At 38.3% G+C, this 20,793-nt stretch overlaps 1 protein-coding gene and 1 non-coding gene across 3 annotated transcripts in view; one reads left to right on the top strand and one right to left on the bottom strand.

Moving 5' to 3' along the window:
- Positions 1-3,368: 3,368 nt before the first annotated feature.
- Positions 3,369-3,473, bottom strand: LOC111765786 (U6 spliceosomal RNA). The gene has a single exon (XR_002798015.1). It is a non-coding gene; the product is annotated as a U6 spliceosomal RNA (small nuclear RNA).
- A 15,781-nt stretch (positions 3,474-19,254) lies between these two features.
- Positions 19,255-20,793, top strand: part of HBS1L (HBS1 like translational GTPase) — a 90,535-nt gene continuing 88,996 nt past the window's right edge. Inside the window, exon 1 of one of the 2 annotated variants that reach the window (XM_004465281.4) lies at positions 19,255-19,502. In XM_004465281.4, the coding sequence (XP_004465338.1) occupies positions 19,460-19,502 (43 nt within the window). In that variant the 5' untranslated portion in view covers positions 19,255-19,459. The remainder of the gene's footprint in view (positions 19,503-20,793) is intronic. The other variant, XM_004465282.5, reaches the window with a different exon arrangement.

Here is a 20,793-nt window from a genome sequence, read left to right as displayed (position 1 = left end):
TTGTTCATTAGCTTTAGTCACTTTGTTGTGGATTTTTCAGGGTTTTCTGTATATAGGATCATGTCATCTGCAAATAGGGAAATTTTACTACTTTTTTCAAATTTCACTGTCTTTTTTTCCTTTTCTTGACAAATTGCTCTTGCTAGAACCTCTACTACAATGTAGGATAACAGTAGTGACTGCTGGGCAATCTTGTTTTGTTCCTTATTTTATTTTTTTAAAGATTTTTATTTATTTATCCCCCCCACTCCCCCTATTGTCTGCTCTCTGTGTCCATTAGCTTTGTGTTCTTCTGTGTCTACTTGTATTCTCATTAGGTGGCTCCGGGAACCAATCCTGGGACCTTCTGGAATGGGAGAGAGGTGATTACTCTCTTGCACCACCTCATCTTCCTGTTCTGCTATGTCTTCTTATTTTCTCTCCTGTGTCTCTTGGTGCACTATCTTACTGCCCCAGCTTTCCATATTGGCCAGCACTCCTGCGCAGGGTGGTATTCCCAGGCAGGGCAGCACTCCTGTGCAGGGCTGCATTCCTGCATGGGCTGGCACCCTACATGGGCCAACTTACCACATGGGCCAGCTTGCCCTCAGCAGGAGGCCCTGGGCATCAAACCCTGGACCTCCTATATGGTAGATGGGAGTCCAATTGGTTGAGCCACATCCATTTCCCATTGTTCCTGATTTTAGAGGGAAAGGTTTCAGTCTTTCATCATTGAGTTTGATGCTAGTAGTGGGTTTTCCAAATATGCCCTTTATTCTTTTGAGGTATTTTATTTCTACTTCTAATTTTCTCAGTGTTTTTATCAAGAAGGAGTAATGGATTTTGTTAAATGCCTTTACTATATCAATTGAGATGATTATGTAGGTTTTTTGTTCTATATAGGTGGTGTATTATCTGTTTTCTTATTTTGAGCCATGCTTGCATTCTTGAGGTGACTCTCATTTGATTATGTTGTATAATTCTTTTAATGTGCTTTTGGATTCAGTTTGCTAGTAGTTTTTGGAGGATTTTTGCATTCTTATTCACAAGGAATATTGGTACTTAGTTTTCTTTTCTTGTGCTATCTTCATCTGGTTTTGCTATTAGAATGAGTTTGGCCTCATAGAATGAGTTAGGGAATGCTGCCTCCTCAATTTTTTGGAAGAATTTGAGCAGGATTGGTGTCCATTTTTCTTGGAATGTTCATTAAAATTCACCAGTGATGCTACCTGGTCCTGGGCTTTTCTTTTTTGAGAGGTTTTTGGTTACTAATACAATCTCTTTACTTAATATTGGTCTTTCATTTCTTCTTGTGTCAGTGTAGGTAGTTTGTGTGTCTCTAAGAATTTGTCAGTTTCATCAAGGTTATATAATTTTTTTTGGTATTCATTTATCCATAATATCCTCTTTTTCCCCCATAGGGTTGGTAACATTCCTCCTTTTATTTCTGAGTTTGTTTGCATCTTTTTTCTTTTTTTCTTGGTGAGTCTAGCTAAAGGTTTCTCAATTCTATTGATCTTTTCAACAAACCAATAATTGGTTTCATTGATTCTTCAGGTTTTTTTTTTTATTCTCTATTTCCTTAATCTCTGCTCTAATACTTGCTATTTCTTTCCTTCTGATCAATATGGACCCTCCAGTTGTGAGGTTTGCTCTCTTGAGATCCTTTTTCTTTTTTAATGCAAGCATTTAGAGCTCTAAATTTCCCTCAGCATTGTTTTTGATGCATCCTATAAGTTTTGGTATATTGTATTTTCTTCTGCCTCAAGATATTTCCTAGTTTCCCTTGTGATTTCTTCTTTGACCCATTGGTTGATGAACAGTGTATTAATTTCCAGTGAATTTTCCAGTTCTTCCTCTGTTATTGGTTTCTAGTTTCATTCCACTGTGTTTGTAGAAGATACATTGTACGATTTCAATATTTTTAAAAATGTGTTGAGTTACGTTTTGTGACCTAATATATGGCCTATCCTCAAGAATGACCCATGTACACTCAAGAAGAATGTGTAACCTGCTGCTGTTGGGTGAAGCATTCTATATATTTGTTAGGTCTGGTTGCTTTATAGTATCTTTCAGGTCTTCTATTTCCTTTATTGATTTTCTATGTAGATATTCAATTCATTATTGAAAGTGGTGTGTTGATGTCTTCTTCTACTAATGTAGAACTGTTTATTTCTCCTTTTACATCTGTCAGTATTTTCTTATATTTTGGGGCTCTGCTGTTAGGTACATATATATTTATAATTGTTATGTCTTCTTGTTGGATTGACCCCTTTATCATTATATAATGACCTTCTTTGTAACAGTTTTTGACTTAAAGTCTATTTTATCTAATATTAGTATTGTTATCCCAACTCTCTTTTGGTTACTATTTGCATGATTTGTTTTCCATTCTTTCAATTTCAACCTACTTTTGTCTTTGAATTTAAGATGAGTCTCTTGTAAACAGCATATAGTTGGGTCATGCTTTTTTAATTAATTAATTTATTTATTTATTTCTCTCCCCTTCCCCTCTCCCCCATCCCAGTTGTCTGTTCTCTGTATCTATTTGCCGAGTCATCTTTGTCCGTTTGTGTTGTTATCAGTGGTATGGGATGGGAATCTGTGTATCCTTTTGTTGTGTCATCTTGTGTGTCAGCTCTCCATGTGTGTGGCACCATTCTTGAGCAGGCTGCACTTTCTTTCGCGCTGGGCGGCTCTCCTTACAGGGCGTACTCCTTGCGCGTGGGACTGTCCTACGCGGGGGACACCCCTGCATGGCACGGCACTCCTTGCGTGCATCAGCACTGCACATGGGCCAGCTCCACACGGGTCAAGGAGGCCCAGGGTTTGAACCGCAGACCTCCCATGTGGTAGATGGACGCCCTAACCACTGGGCCAAGTCTGCTTCCAGGGTAATGCTTTTTTATCCATTCTGCCAATCTCTGCATTTTGACTTGAGTGTGTAATCTGTTTATATTTAAATAATTACTAATAATAGCAGGACTTTCTTCTGCCATTTTGTTATTTGATCTTTTTAAGTCTTATACTTTCTTTTCCCCCTTGATTCAACTGCTAATGCCTACTTTCATATTTACTTGTTTTTTTGTAGTGTGCCATATTAAGTCCCTTCTCATTTCCTTCTCTCTATATAGTTCAGATATTTTATTTGTGATTACAATTGGGATTAATTTTAACATCTTAAATCTATAACATGACACTTGATTCAATACCAACTTATTTCAATAGCATACACACTGTTCCTATACCCCTTGGTCACCTACCTTTTTTGTCATACTGGTTACAAATTATTGTATGTCCTAAAGCATAGATTTATCATGATGTTTTATGAATTTGCATTTTAGAACCTGTAAGAAATAAAAAGTGGAGTTATATAAAAAAATTACAGTAAAAATATGGAATGCTTCACAAATGTGTGTCATCTTTGCACAGGGGTCATGCTAATCTTCTATGTATTGTTCTAATTTTAGTGTATGTGTTGCCTAAGTGAGCACTGTATTATCTTTTCTAGCTTAGCTGTAGAAGGCACATAATGTCACTTCCACTGGAGTCATAGGTCCATCCAGTTTTGTTTTTTTTTCCTATCTTGTTGCATCATCGTCTTTTTGGTGTGTTGTTTCACTGCGTGGGGGCCTGCTCCTCACTGCACCGCACCATGCAGTTCTAGAAAGCCTTTTTTCTTTCACCAGGAGGTCCCAGGGATCGAACCTGGGTCCTCCATATGGTAAACAGGAGCTCAATCGCTTGAGTCACAGCAGCTTCCCTCCATCCAGTTTTAAAGGAAAGAAATATATACGTGTATCCTCAATGGAGGAGTGTTAACATCTCATTGTAAGGAGAGCATGTTGGGTGGGATATATTATTGTGTCCATCTTAGGAAAATGTGATCTACCACAATGATGATGGGAAATCCTTAAGAGTATTTCTCAGTGGCCCACCTGAAAGGGATGAATGCCTATTCTATTTATCTAATGCAAAATAGCCATAAACCTTCAAGTTATATCAATGTGATTATATGTATCTCAACCAGAATCAAAAGAAACTATGGCTTAATTAAACCATACTGTCTTAGTTTGCCAAAGGGCTGCCTATGCAAAGTGCCAGAAGTGCGCTGACTTTTGTAATAAGAATTTTATCTGAGGTAAAGTTTACAGTGCTGAGGCCATGAAATGTCCAAATCAAGGCACCATCAGAGATGCTTTCTCCGGGTCCTGTCACATGGTGAAACAAGATGGCCGCCAATCTCTGCCTTCCCCTCCAGAATCTAACATCTTCCAGAGCTCAGCTGTGGGCAACTAGGCATAGGACTTGTCTCTTTCAGAGTCTTCTTTATCAGTCTCAGCTACTCTACTTTCTTCCCAAGTTCAGCTGTGAGTTATCAGGCTCATCAGGCTCATCTCTTCCCGCGCCTTTGCTCCTCAAGCCTCTCAGGGCTTCTGTTTTCCTGCAGTCCTCTCTCTCTCAATCAGCAGGATAAATATAATATTTTCCTGCCTGTCTCTCTCTGTGTCTCTGTTAGTACCATATGCAGCAAGAGGTAGAGCCTCTTACTGAGTCGTGCCTCACTGATGTAGTCTAATCAAAAGGATCTCACACCCGCATGAATGGATTAGTTCAAAAACAGTCTTTCTCTTTTGGAAATTCATAAAAGAATTTCAAACTTTTGCACATACTCTGGAATCATAATGTAGGAAATAAGAAAAATTAGAAAATGACTAATCCCACTAACCACTTTCCTTGGGGAAGTAGAAATTAGAAACGTATGGTCAAAATAAATAAAAAGTAATCAATCTCAAGTGGCCTGTCCTCAGAGTGATTTTTTAGACCTGCCAATGGAGGTAATGGAAGAGTCTGCAAAATCTTTGCCCAGATACAGGCAATAGTGTTGTGTGATCCTATGCCACAATTTTCCAAAATGTGCAACACCTATGCCCTCCTTCACAAATTGAGATAAGGAAGAAAATTAATGCTTCTCTTCTATTTCTCCCATTTTCCCACTTGCCACCCTTAAGAAAATCTAAAAAGTAGTCTCGCAAGTGGCTTAATAGTTTCAATTTAAGTTGTTTTTCTCTACTCTTCCCAGAGCTTTTCCAGATTTAGTTTCCTAAATAACATATCTACACTATAAGGCATCTGCTGCCTTTTCAAAGAAAACAGGGCATGACAGGACAGAGGAAGGGAAATTCCTCAAACAGTTCACTAGTCTAAATGATTTCTAAAGACAGCCTATGTTACCTTTTCATACCCTTTCATGTTCATTCTTTTTTCTTCTCTTTTAAATTTGATTTGCAAATTTTTCTTTGCTTTGAATTTTGCTGTGGGATTTAAAAATTCTCTGCCCTTTGATTTGTCATTAATATTCTGTTAGTTAAAAGTTGTCTGGAAATGTTTGGAAATGAATAGAAATGGTCAAAGTACATCACAGGATTTGTAATTAGTAGTGTTGATCTATGGATTTGATAGTGGGTTTTTTTTTTTTTTTTAGGAGTAATGAGAATGCTCTAATATTTTTTTTTTTTTAAGATTTATTTATTTATTTAATTTCCCCCCCTCCCCTGGTTGTCTGTTCTTGGTGTCTATTTGCTGCATCTTGTTTCTTTGTCCGCTTCTGTTGTCGTCAGCGGCACGGGAAGTGTGGGCGGCGCCATTCCTGGGCAGGCTGCTCCCTCTTTTCACGCTGGGCGGCTTTCCTCACGGGCGCACTCCTTGCGCGTGGGGCTACCCCACGCGGGGGACACCCCTGCATGGCAGGGCACTCCTTGCGTGCATCAGCACTGCGCACGGCCAGCTCCACACGGGTCAAGGAGGCCCGGGGTTTGAACCGCGGACCTCCCATATGGTAGACGGACGCCCTAACCACTGGGCCAAAGTCCGTTTCCCAGAATGCTCTAATATTGATTGAAGCGATGAATGCACAAATCGGTGACTATACCAAATGCCATTGATTGTACAGTTTGGGTAAATTGTATGGTTTATGAACAAAAAAATTAATAGTGTGGGTTGGGGAAAAAACACCCTAAATGTTAAGATACAGACCATAGTTAGCCCCAATACTTTTATGATGCTCTTTCATAATTTATTACAAATGTTTCACAACAATGCAAGGTATCTATGGGGAGGTAAAGTGTGGGAACCCTGTGTGATGTAATGCATGTTTGTTTTCTAAGTTCACAACTTTTACTATACATTTATTGTTTATGTATGTGTATATACATAATGATATGCTTCGATAAATTGTTTTGAAAATGAAAAAAATTCCATTGGTGCCTTGGAGCATTTTGTACTGTGGAGAATCCCTTTCCCATGGTTTAAGAGTCTTAAGCCTCTCTGGCTTATGCACGCACTCAAAACAGCAGCATTCAAAATAACACATAGATATGGACAGTTTATAGATCTTAGAAGTTGTGCATACACTAGCTAAATATATCTGGCAAGGAAATTCTGAGCAGGATAAACCCAGAAAATAAGTACTTCATGTTCTCATTGACATCCTCCTGCCTACCTTCCTTTCTTATCCTATGTCCATTAATCCTCTAATCCAAATAAATACAATCTCTTTGGTCTTGCTTTTCCCAATGAGCCACCAACCAAGCCACCCCACCTTACCTCTCTTTATTTGGCAGCTTCCCACATGTCCCTACATTCTTCTGTGTCTAAGGACTGTAGACTTTTAAACTGCAACTGTTGGCTGATGCTTGAAAGAGAGGAATCTGATGGAAGGAGCCAGTGTGCCATTCCAGCCAGTTATTCCTGACTTTTCTTGTCAAAGTGGACACAGGTTTTGTGAGGTCTATAGCTTATTCAATTTATGGGATCATCATTAAGAAAGAAAGAAAATAAGAAATGACCTGAAAATTACTTCAAAAAATGAGTATTTACATTGAATAAAGGAATCTCAAAAAATTAGAAATTAATTTCCAAAGCTGACAACTTCTACAAACAAAAGCCCAGAAGAATAACATAATGTTTTCATGAATTGTCTGTCACACTTGTATAATACTTTCTCCTGTTTTTACCTGCATCTACTTTGAGCACATCCTTAAGACAATGATATTGTAATTTTTTCTATAGACAGAATGGAAAGATAGTCTTTTTTCTAGCATAAGTGATTTTTTTTTTTTTTTAACTTTTTCATTGTTAAAGATTTAGAAAAGTTTCCTTCAGCTTCACAAATCTTTACTGGTAAGGTCACATGAAAGTTTAAGATTGAGAAAAATTGGGGGGAAAAAATCTCTTAAGCTTCTTTCATATACAGGCTGAAAGATTTCAATGCTTTTTATAATTTCTTATTTGGTGACCAGCATTGAATATTCTTTGAATAAATGATACGATAAACCACTTTGTTGTTGATGTCATCATTGTAGAGTGAAAGTGTGAATAACATACAAATATCCCACTATACTCAAAGCTATTCCTATCTCAACTGGCCCCTTAGTCAGGACCTAAAAATGCCTGTGGCCACTCCATCAATACCTAACATGAAAGGGGTCAAGAGGGAAGGAAAGTTGAAGTAGAGTGACACAGCAACCTTAACCGATTACGAGTAAAATATCTTTTTTTTGAAATTTTACAAAAACCCATGAGCATGTGAATAAACTAATAGGGTCCCCCCCCAGGGCCAAGAAAGGGTCCTGGGGAAGTTTGGTTCCCTGAGCTTGATCCTATTACTTTAATGGTAAATTCACCTTTCTTTATCTTCCTAATATTTGTGTAATTTTTTCAACAAATATTAGAAGCATACTTCAGCGATATTGAGAGTTAGTTTCCAGATCACCGCAATAAAGTGAATATCATAACAAAGTTACTCACACAAAGTTTTTGGTTTCCCAGTGTATATAAAGGTTATTTTTACACTACACTGTTGTCTATTAACTGTGCAGTAGAATTGTTTTTAAAATGCACATAAATTAATGAAAAATACTTTATCATTAAAAAATGCTAACAAAGATCTGAGCGAGTTGTAATCTCTGCTGACGGAGGATCTCGCCTTGATTTTGATGGCTGCTGACAGAGCAGGGTGGTGGCTGCTGAAGATTAGGGTGACTGCGGCAATTTCTTAAAACAACAATGAAGTTTGCCACATTGATTAACTATTTCATGAAAGATTTCTCTGTAGCATGCAATGCTATCTGAGAGCATTTTACTCTCAGAATTTATTTACAAAATTGGAAGCAATCCTCTCAAACCCTGCCTCTGCTTTATCAACTAAGTTTACATAATATTCTAAATTCTTTGTCGTCATTTCAACAACGCTCACAGCATCTTCACCAGGAGTAGTTTCCATCTCAAGAAAACACTTTCTCTGCTCATATATAAGATGTAACTCCTCATCTGTTAAAGTTGTACTATGATAATGCAACAATTCAGTCACATCTTTAGCCTCCACTTCTAATTCTAGTTCTCTTTTTTTTCTATTTTTAAAAAAAGTTACAATCAAAAAATATAAGAGGGGGAAGCGGACTTGGCCCAGTGGATAGGGCATCTGCCTACCACATGGGAGGTCCACAGTTCAAACCCCGGGCCTCCCTGACCCATGTGGAGCTGGCCCATGCGCAGTGCTGATGCATGCAAGGCGTGCCCTGCCACGCAGGGGTGCCCCTGCGTAGGGGAGCCCCATGCACAAGGAGTGCGCCCCATAAGGAGAGCTGCCCAGCGCAGAAGTGCAGCCTGCCCAAGAATGGTGCCGCACACACAGAGAGCTGACACAACAAGATGATGCAACAAAAAGAGACACAGATTCCCGGTGCCACTGATAAGGATAGAAGCGGTCACAGAAGAACATACAGCGAATGGACACAGAGAGCAGACAACTGGGGGTGGGGAGGGGAGAGAAATAATAAATAAATCTTAAAATATACATATTTTACACATACACCCTACCCCCCTCACCTCACTCCTCCCACATCAACCTCTTTCATTATCCATACAGGGCAACACCTACTGCAGTGATGAAAGGCAAATATCAAAAACAAAGCTTTTTCATTTTTTGATACCCCAATTTATTTTTACCTTAAATTTTCTAAATTAGTATGTATTCAATATCTAACCTTTAAACCCATCACTATATTCCCTTTTACTATTAACGGAACCCAGCAATATATTAGGCTTCATTTTTGAAGAAGTTTTGGACCACAGAGAAGTTCAGCTATGGCTAAGGAGGAACACTGGTGTGGGGTATTTTTGATGGGGGGGCACATGGTTGGCAGGGAGTTCTCCAGGGCATGTATACAGGGTACATAAAAATGTTTGGATATTTTCATAGTGGTTACTGTTAAAAATGACACCTGAGGGAGTGCTGAGTTCCTATCCAGGGAAGCTCTATCACATTCCCCAATGGAACAGCAACAATCCCCCAAGTGCAATGGCAAAGACCAATAAAGTATGACGGTCCAACAAAGAGCCCTTGATACTGATGACTATGCTTACGAGCCTGTGTACCTGAAATATGAACTAGGCCTAGAGCTGGAGGGTGCCTAAGAGTTACCTCCTGAGAGCCTCCATGTTGCTCAACTGTGGCCATTCTCTAAGCCAAACTCAGCATGTAAATGCATTTCCTTCCCCCCAGCATGGGACATGACTCTAGTTCTCTTTTATTTTCCATCATATCTGAAGTTACTACCTCCAACTGAAGTCTTGGAGCCCTCAAATTCATCCAAGAGGTTTGGAATCAACTTCTTCCAAACTGTTAATTTGATATTTTGATCTCCCAAGAATCATGTATGTTATTTTTTTAGATTAAATCCAGTTATTAATGTAAAAGCAACCATAATGCATTCTTTTTTGAAATTTTTTGTCTTTTCTTAAAAAGATACATAGATCACAAAAAATGTTACATTAAAAAATACAAGAGGTTCCCACCTCCTCCACACCGCATCTCCCCCACTCCTCCCATATCAACAATCTCTTTCATCATTGTGGCACATTCATTGCATTTGTTTAATACATTTTGGAACACTGCTCACCACATAGATTATAGTTGACATTGTAATTTACACTCTTCCGCAGTTCCTTCAGTGGATTATGGCAGGATATATAATGTCCAGCATCTGATCCTGCAATATCATTTAGGACAACTCCAAGCCCAGAAAATGCCCCCACATCATATCTCTTCTTCCCTTTCCCTGCCCTCAGCAACTACCATGGCCACTGTCTCATCAATGATACAATTTCTACCACTGCTAGAGTCACAATAGTTCTATAGTAGAATAACAATAAGTCCACTCTAATCCATATTTTATTGCTCCATCCTGTGGACCCTGGGATGGTGATGTCCACTCTGCCTCTAAATCTAGAGGGGGCTTAGATCCCACATGGCTGATGGATGTGATTCTCCTGCTTGCAGTTGTAGGCACTCTTGGTTTCCTGGTGTGGTGGTTGACCATCTTCATCTCTCTGTTAGCTGATCTGGGTAAGTCCAAGGAACCAGAGAGTAGGAGTTGCAACTCTACTGAGGCTCAGGGCCCAGCTGGCACATGGCTAGCCCAGACATTCTAGTCTCCTGGGTATACATCAACCCTAGCACCAACCACAGGTTCGATAAAAGTGACAGAAGAGGCATGTGTAGAAAAGTTACATCTGAGTCCAACTCGATCACACTCAGGAGCATAAATTCCATGGTAGGGCCCACTGACAAGGCACTGAACTCCAGAGCCATGTGCCATGACCGTAGAATCTGTGTGTCTTTGTAGCCCTGTATCTGCTTTGGCTATCTCTGGGATCCTGCTGAGACATGCATAAGCGTGATCCCTCTAATGAGCTCTATAGCATTTAGAATGGTGAATCTTTTTCCAGAAGGTATGACTTTGCCCAGATCCATCAGAGGAGTCCACTATCTATAGAAACTACAGCCTTATGTAATGTATTTTTCAAATAATAAGACTTGAAAGTTAAAATTACTTTGTGATCCACGGGCAGCAGGAAAACACAGTGGGTTGGCTTAAGTAAAAGGAATTTGTTGGCTTGCGGTTTCATAGGCTAGAAGTCCAAATTCAAATTCAGCAAGGGCATTAATTGGGCTGTTTTCACTTTTTGGCAATTATGAACAATGTTGCTATGAACATTTTTATACAAGTTTGTGTGTGGATATATGCTTTCATTTCTTTTGGGTATTTATGCAAAGGACACTTTTAATCTTGAAACTTATGTTACCAACCTCTATTTTCATATTACCCACTTTTGCTCTCATTTCTTGAATTTCTTCCTCCAGAATCCTATAAGAAAGCAATGCTTCCAAAGTCATCAACAACTTCTTATAAATATATTTACTTTGCACATTATAAATGTATTCAACAGAATTTATTTTTTCTGTTCCAATTTTGTGCCAGCCCACTATATTAGGTGCTGGAGATACAGGATAAACAAAATGATGCCCTTTCTTTGAGGAGCTTATATTTAGTTGATGAGGTGGAAGGGAAAGATGTGGACACAGACAATTAGAATATGATTAATATGTATAATAGCAGAGACAAGGAGAGGGTGCTTTGAGGGCATAGAGGAGGGGTGCCTTACTCTGCCAAAGAATCAAGGAGGACATCACAGAGTGTGTGATATAGTGGGACTCTTCCCCAATAATGTAAAGGAGCATGAGGAGAGAAGGGCATTCTAATAGCATGTGCAAATGCCCTGTAGGAGGAAGAGCATCACTGGATTTGGAGCCACAAAAGTAGGGGCTGTGGCATGAAGTGTCTCAGATGGAGTGGTGGCATGTCAGTGGTAAACCAGACAGCAGCAAAACCAAAAGGAATTCCTATGTAGTTCAAAAGGTTTTGGACTTTATTTTGTAAGTAATGTGGCCCTGTTGAAAGATTTTTAGCTGGAGGATTACTTATTCTTAGAACATTTAGACCACCACAAATTTTTGAAAGTCTTATAAAGAACTTCCAAGCAATCTTTAGTATGGCATTTCATGATAAAGTTGCTTGACAGGCAGAGAGAGGACAGGAGGTTGAAAGAACCCATCTGTGGAGGAGGAAGGTCTTACCCAGGTACTGTTGTTTGCTGGTATTCCCCACTGAGTAGTTTATGTCTAAATATAGATTTCTTTGACTTCAGTTTTGTATTTGCCATGGTTCATTCTGCCTTATGAAGTTCATGACCCCACCATTCCTTTCCAAGATTTTGATATATTCTGCATTAAGCTCTATAACATCCCATCACCCACGGAGTATTCTTTGAAGATTCGTTTCAGCTTCTCTAAATACCCTGTATGTTTAATCATGCTGTCAACACTTCTGTCAAACATGGAATCCCTGGAAGGCCTCAAGCCTTTTGGGAGCCACGCTTTGCCTTGATGAAGGACCTATCCATAGGATCTTGCCAATTTTCACTCACCTAGATTTCTGCCTTAAAAGATTAAAAAAAAAAAAAAAAGAAAGAAAGAAAACCTGAATAATATGTGAAAAAGAAAGTTAGGGGAAATTCCAGAGAGAGGGTAAGAAGGTCAGCAGGAAAAGAATCTGTTTATTGATTTACAGGTATTTGGTAATAATCAAGATGATTAAAGCCAAGTATAATCATAAGTCCTCATATCATCCACAGAACTGAAAAGAAACTCAAAAGAATCCTTCTATGCACCTATGCCATGTTATAACCTGTAGCACTGGCCATACTTTTCTAGACATTTAATTGAAAACTCTAGAACTTCTTTTACATGCTGCATCTAATGTTATAATCATAATTATCCTTCCTCTACCCGTCTCACTCCTTCTTAATGATTAATATCAATTCCATCATTTCTTTTTATGAATTATGGAGAAACAAACCACAGTTTATCAAAACTCGTATGAGTATTTAAATAGCTGCTAAGAGCAGTGCTCTTTCAGCAAGAATAGAACATGTGAACTTAAGTCTAAACAGATCAGTAATTGCTCAGGTTAGAACAGAAAGTAGAAAACAGACAGCACTCCAGTAAATACTGATATATTCCTGCTCAGATATATCAAAGTCATTATTTTTAATTTATATCTTTAAAACAGAAGACTATGAAAGCACAAAGGAAGCATTTGAAAAAAATATATGTATATATACACATTTTCCAGAATAAAGATAGTCAAGAAAATTCTATTTAAGGATTGTTTATGCAATTTTCTTTTTTTCATTTATGTTTTTATTGAGGTATAACATGTATTGCAATGTGCATAAAACTTAAATGTTCTGCATTTCATACATTTGAAAATATGTATAAAACCTTATAAGCATTACCCACCTCAGATCAAGATATAAAATATTTGCAGCATCTCTGAAGTTTGCCTTTATTCCCCCAGGAAGAATAGGTATAATACGGGGGCATTTTTGGGACATTGGAGTTGTCCTGCATGACATCGCAGTGATGGATACAGGCAATTTGTATATTTTGTCATAACCTACAAAATTGTGCAGGACAGAGTGTAAAATATAATGTACGCTGTAATCCATAGTTAGTAGCAATGGTCAATATGGGTTCATCAATTGTAACAAATGTACCACACTAATGAGGGATGTTGTTGATGTGGGAAAATGTGGGAGGCGGAGGGAGTGGGGCATTTGGGAATGCCTTATATTTTTAAAGTAACATTTATGTAATCTAAAGTTTTCTTGAAATAAAAAAAATTAATTAAAAAAAGAAACTATTGACTTCTATCACCATAGATTGTTTTTCCTACAATTTCACCTAAATGGTATCATGTAGCACCTACTTTTTAGGTCTGGCTTCTTTTGCTCATATTATGTCTGTGAGATTCACGCATGTTGCTGCATTTAGCAGTAGTTTGCTATTTTTCAATACTTTGTTATTTATTTTTGAATGAATATTCCTCAATTTATTAATCCATTCTAACACTGATAAACATTTCGTCTGTTTACCTTGTTTTGCTATTATGAATAAAATTGCTACAAACATTTGTGTGCATTTTTTTTGTGTGTGTGAATACAAGCATTAATTTTCATTGAGTATTACTTAGGAGTGGATTTTCTGGGTCCTAGTACATATCTATGTTTAGCATTTGGAAATACTGCCACAACTTTGCTAAAACTGGAGCAATTAACACTTGCACAGGCCATGAATGAAACATCCAGGTGTTCCACATCCTTGCCAACTCCTAATATTGTCAGTCTTCTGAATTATAGTTATTTTGGTAGGGGTATAGCCCATTATGATTGTATTGGCATTTTTTCCTGAGATTAATGATGTTGAGATCTTTTCCAATGCTCATTGGTTATTTGGATATATTTTTTTTAATGAAGTGCCTGTTTGAGACTTTTGATTGTTTTCAAATTGGGCTGTTTGCAATTACTAGGTAGGGGATGGGGAGTATGGTATTTGTAGGTTCTAGATAAGAGTTCTTTGTTAGACACATGTCTTGTAAATATCTTCTCCTAAGCTGAAACTAGCCTTTTCACTTTCTTAACATGGTTTTTGATTAGCAGAACTTCTTAACTTTAATAAAGCCACAATTATAAATCTTCCTTTTATGGTTAATGCATTCTGTGTCCTGATTAAAAATCTTTGCCTGCCTTGGGGTCATGCAGCTATTTATGTTTTTTTCCCTAGAATTGTGATCACTTTATCTTTCATCTTTAGGTCTATGAGCCATCTTAAAATAATTATTTCTTATGGCATGAGGTAGAATTTAATGTCCCCCTTTCCCCGATATGATGTCTAATTGACCATTTCTTGACAGCACCATTCTTTCCTGCCTTGAACTGCTGTGGTGCCTTAGCTGTAAACTGGGGGATCACATATGAGTAGATAAGTTTGTGGCGTCTCCATATTGTGATGCTAATAACCAATTTATTTTTAAATTTTATTTTCTAAATGCTTGTTCCTATTATATACAAATAAAATGTTTGTGTATTGATCCTAATTACACTATTACTTTGGATTGAAATTTTAAAAAATAATATTTATAATAGCATCAAAAATATATGAAAGACTTAAGAGTAAATCTTCCAGAGTTATTCAGAACCAGACACTGAAAACTAGTAAACCACTGCTGAGAGAAATAAAGAAGGCCTATATAAATGGAGGTATATTCAGTATTTGTATGGAAGATTCCATATTGTTAAAGTGTCAATTCTTTATAAAGTGATCGACAGATTCAACAAAATACTAGTCAAACACCTCGCAGGAATTTTTGTAGCAACTGATAACCTCATTTAAAAATTCATGTAGACATGTCAATGACTTAAAATTGCCAAGCCAATTTCGAAAAAGAGGAACAAAGTGGAGAACTAACATTACCTGATTTTAAGGTTTTTTTTATGAAGCAAGTCATCCTGACAGCATGTTATTGGTATTCAGCTAAACCACTAGATCAATAGATTAATGGAACAGAATAAAGAGTTCAGAAATAGACCTCACATGTATATAGACAACTGATTTTTCATAAAAATGCAAATGCAATGCACAGGAGGAAGGACAACCTTTTCAACATAAGTATTGGAGCAACTGAATATCCATTTGCAAAAAATAAACTTCCATCCAAATATTGCACCATATACTAAATCAACTGATAATGGATCACAGACCTAAAGTAAGCTAAGACTGCAAAACTTGTAGAAGAAAACATAGTAGAAAAATTTTGTGACTTTGAGATTAGGCATAGATTTTTTAAGATATGAAATCACAGCACAATCTGCTAAAAAAAAATCAGTAATTTGGGGTTTGTCTCAGTTTGCCAGGGCTGCCTAACCAAGTACCACAAGCAATTTACTGTCTCATGGTTCTGGAGGAGAGTAGCCTGCAGTCAAGTTATCACAGGGCCGTGATCCACAGGTGTAGGTGACAATCCATGAAGTGCCTTTGTGGCATAACATAGTCTTCCTCTGTCACATAGCCGTCATTCTTTTTCTCCCCCTTTCTTACTCTCTGTGTCCAAATTTCCTTTCCTTAGAAGGATACAGTCATATCGGCTTCATCCTAAATAATAATGTCTTCAAAAATTCTATTGAAAAATAAATTCACATTCACAAGACTTGAGGTTAGAACATGAACATATCTATTGGAGAAACAATTCAATTCATGACAGACTTCATCAAAATTGAAAATGTCTGCTCTTTGAAAAACATGGTTAAGAGAATAAAAAGAACAGTCACAGACTGGGAGAAATATTTGCAAATTAAATATCTGATGAAGGAATTGTATCTAAACCCCAAAATAAGGGAAAAAATTCTATAAAAAGAGGGAAAAAGATTTGACCATATGGTATGTATTAATCTTAATAGTTTGTTTGCTATACATATGGTAAGTAAGCACATGAAAAAATGCCTAACATCTTTAGGCCATACCAAGTAATGGCAAGGATGTGGAGGAATTGGAAGTTCTCTGCCGGGAGGAATAAAAAATGTTACAACATTGGAAAACATATTGGCAGTTTCATAAAAAGTTAAAGATATATCTACCATATCATCCAGCCATTCTACTCGTACATATATACCCAGGAGAAATGAAAGTTTATGTCTACACAAAGATTTGTACCGGATGTTTGTAACAGCGTTATATGTAAAAGCCAAAGAAAAAAGAATATTAAAACAATTCAAATATTTATTATCAGGTGAATGTAAAACAAATAGAACAGAATGCTTTTTTGCAGAAAAAACCACATATGAACTATGATTTGAGTACCTACATGGATTAATCTCAAAATAATTATGCTAAGTGAATGAAGCCAGATAAAAAAGAATACATACTGTATTATTTTATCTATATCAAATTTTTGAAAACACAAACTATTCCACAGTGACAGGTGATCAGAGGTTGCCTGGGCCAGAGCTAAGAAAGAAGTGAGCTCCAAGAAGAAACTTGTACGAGGCTAGCTGTTCATTATTTTGTTCATATTTTGATTGAGGTGATATCATTATTGTGCATGAAGTCAAACTTATTAAACTGTTCACTTTGAATATGTGCAGTTTATTGTCAATTACACCTTAATAAAGCTGTTGCATATTTTTCAGTAGTGTAGTTATGCCATTTTCAATTATAGTTTTTCACAAATACATATAAAAATGAATTTTGTGTTGTCCATGGCATTTGCTAAATATCCCATAGCAAGAGACATATCACTATCTTCCTTTTCTTTTATTCACTAATTCATTCACCAACCATTCAAAGTGCCAGATGTTAGGGTGCTGGAGAGATAAAGATAAATCTTTCCAATCAGTGGGGTACACAAATAGCATTTGTTAAGCACCTATTATTTATTACTGATGGCCTGAGAGGCAATTATATGGCTACCCCACAGGCAAAAGCAATGTTTACTTCCTCAGTGCTTCAGTAGTATTTTGTTTATGTGATCTATTAACAAGTCATCCATTGCTTACTACAGTGAGTTGTATTTGAGTTTGAAATTGACAATTACAGAGGGTGCGGTGAGGGGGGGTTGGAAGCTGCCATTTTATTTTATTTTATTTTATTTTATTTTTTTTTTTTTAAAGATTTATTTATTTATTTAATTTCCCCCCTCCCCTGGTTGTCTGTTCTTGGTGTCTATTTGCTGCGTCTTGTTTCTTTGTCCGCTTCTGTTGTCGTCAGCGGCACGGGAAGCGTGGGCGGCGCCATTCCTGGGCAGGCTGCTCTTTCTTTTCACGCTGGGCGGCTTTCCTCACGGGCGCACTCCTTGCGCGTGGGGCTACCCCACGCGGGGGACACCCTTGCGTGGCACGGCACTCCTTGCGCGCATCAGCACTGCGCATGGCCAGCTCCACACGGGTCAAGGAGGCCCGGGGTTTGAACCGCGGGCCTCCCATGTGGTAGACGGACGCCCTAACCACTGGGCCAAAGTCCGTTTCCCCATTTTATTTTATTAATAACATATTTCTAAGCACCTACTATGATCTGTGCTAAATCCTTTAACATGGATAAATTAATTTATTACTCATAATTCCATTACTTTTATATTACTACTATCTTCATTTTACGTAGAAACAGGCTGCACCATAAAAATGACCTGAAGTGCAAAACTAAGAAAACCCTTAAGCCATATAAAATAAGCAACTGTCTTCATTTCTGTGTAAAATTTTGTCTTGGAGCTACACTGAACAGCTGTAATAGTAATGGCTAAGAAGAAACATTTGGTGGTCAGACATTCAAATGCATGTACAAATTACATTCCAAGCCAATAGGAATTAAATTTGTATTCTTACTACTTCTGTTGGGGGTAATAAAAAGCTGAGTGAGCTCTTTTTAAAAATATATTTTTAATTTTTTAAAAAGATACTTAGATTAAACAAAATGTTACATACAAAAATATAAGAGATTCCCATACGCCCCATTCCCCACACCTACCATCCTGCCCCACATTAACAACTTCTTTTACTAGTGTGGTACATTCACTGGAATTAACACATTTGGAGCATCGCCACTGAGTATGGATTATAGTTTACATTGTAGTTTACACTCTCTCCCACTCAATTCTGTAGGTTATGGCAGGGTATATAAAGAGCCTATATCTGTCCTTGCAATGTCAGGACAATTCCAAGTCCCAAAAATGCCCCCATAATTTGTCATTTACCTTTGAAGTAAAGTTGTGACCGTTTCAAAAACACAAGCTAAAACTCAAGAGTAGCTGGCTTAGTATGATAATGAGGTTGCCTATTACATATAACGATAGCATCATTCTGTTCATGTTCCAAGAAAGGAGGACATTTAACAGTAGGTTATGGTTACATAATTATGCACCAACAGCATTCATTATTACCACCTAAGGCCGGTGCTGTATCTAAGAAGTTATATTTAGTGCTCTTAGCTATTACTCGGGGTTCAGCCTTCCATGAATGCTCACTGAATCCTCCTCAGGATGCTGATAAAAATTGTTTACATGACTAAGGACAAAGAATTATTTCTTGAAGGTATTAATGCAGGCTCCGGCATACAAGACGCGCTTTATACCAAAGAGTGGTGCCCTGTTGCCGATAAATTCTCAATTTAATCAAATATTCTCCTTTAAAAACCGTCTTTTTTCTCCTCTAAAGCTCGGGCTAATTCTTATACCAAATTTTCATAAGTTTGAATACCTACTCAATTTCAAAGACGAAAACTGGATAAAACAAGATCCCTGCCCTTCATCCCTTCATCAGCTTTTTCACGAGGCGACCAGAATCCGAGGTCAGGAAAAATAATCCGGAACGCTGGCGCAGTTCAAGGATCCGGCTGTAGATGTGTGGGACAACCCAACAAATTGTACTTGGTGGGATTCTGACCCTTGGCAACTTCCGTCAACCTGTCTTTGGGTGGGGAGTGGTGGGGGCCCCACCCACTGCCCGCTGTCAATCTCCGGGAAGGAGGGGCCCTACTGGAGCCACAAGTGCGCATGCGTCCTTGGGAGGCGGGCGGGGATCCTGACTGGCTGTCGTCCGAGTAGACGTCGCGCGTGCGCAGGCTCTCGACGCAGAGGCCTGCCGGAAGCCAAGATGGCGGATAGGTGTTTCTTGGGCCTCAGTTGGCGCCTTATTGGTATCTGAGCGGGGTGTTTTGTAAGGGGCTAAGGCCAGCGCCCCCTCTGCCGCCATGGCCCGGCATCGGAATGTCCGGGGCTATAACTACGATGAAGGTAGGTGACAGGGTCGTGCCGGGACGTCATTTTCGCTGTGCCAGCCGGGATCCCAGCCCGTTGGCATCCACTTCGACCTGAGTTCTTCGTCTGTGGTGCCAGTCTGAATTCGGGGAAGGTCCAGTGGGGTAGAGTAACATGGCATGTGAGTGTCAGCGATTGGCGTTGTTTTAAGAGGCGATATCTCCTCTCAGATCTTGTTGGGGGGAGGTGCTGCACGGCGACATATGGAAAGGACGTTTGGTGAGCTTGGGATCCGGTGGTATTTACGCACGTAAGCATTATTAACCCTCCCTCTCATTGTTTCTTCCCTCCCAGTCGGGTACAAGCGCCTCCTCTCTTCCTCTGACCCTCTTTACCCACCCCTTCCCCCTATTTACAAAAAAGTGTCCATGAGACTTTGCTAGTTTGTAAAACACAGGTTGACTTAGTGCTTACGTTCAACTGGCCTGGTGAAATTGTTAGGGTTTACGTGGTGAAAGTTTTGCGTGTATTTATACATATTAGTACAGAACTTGACTAGAGGTAATTTTTTTTTTTCTTTGGAGTTTCAGGTTAAATTAGAAACAGGAGACAGTAAAAAAGATACATAGTAAAAAGGCCCAAAGAATAAGTCTGTCAGATGATCTTGAGGTGTATATCAGGTCTTGGCTGGTATGTGCAGTATAAATGTACTTGCAAATGAAAAAAGAAGTACTAGAAGAAAGGGGGTATGGGAAAGGACTTAAATGGATTTTTTAAAAAAATGGAATAAAAATAAGGCAAAAATAATGTGCATGTGAAGTTCTCTAGGAGTTCAAAGGAAATTGTAATTGGTTTTAGGACAAACACAGCATTTCTCTTTATGAACTGGATAATTATAAGCATTACTAAGCATCAGATAAACTAAAAAATGTAAACAAGCATGAACTAATGCAGAAGAGGAAGAGATTAGTTAAAGACCTATTGCTTTTAAAAGCACAGAGCAAGCAGGCTTAATATGTTGGGGGTTATTATTGGCACCCCCAGTAGATTATCCTAGGAACAGCAGGATCCTCTAACCATGCTAGAAGGCAATCAACATACACTGTGCCAGATTTGGAAAGTGGCCTGGCCAACCTACCATATGTTAGGTTCCTGGTGTTCATTTCAGAGTGGAGGCCCCTTTAAGGTTGTCTAGGGATTGCTGTGGGCCACTGTCATCAGAGAACTAACTTTAAAATGGAAGGCATTTTTGCAAAGATGATATCAAGGAGATGAAAAGGGCTAACTACAACCATCCATTTCTTTAATAGACATTTATCATTTCTTC

This window comes from Dasypus novemcinctus, chromosome 11, assembly GCF_030445035.2.
Source record: "Dasypus novemcinctus isolate mDasNov1 chromosome 11, mDasNov1.1.hap2, whole genome shotgun sequence".
NCBI lineage: Eukaryota > Metazoa > Chordata > Mammalia > Cingulata > Dasypodidae > Dasypus > Dasypus novemcinctus.
The sequence above is the reverse complement of the archived record's forward strand: the minus strand, read 5'-3'. Positions and strand labels throughout refer to the sequence as shown.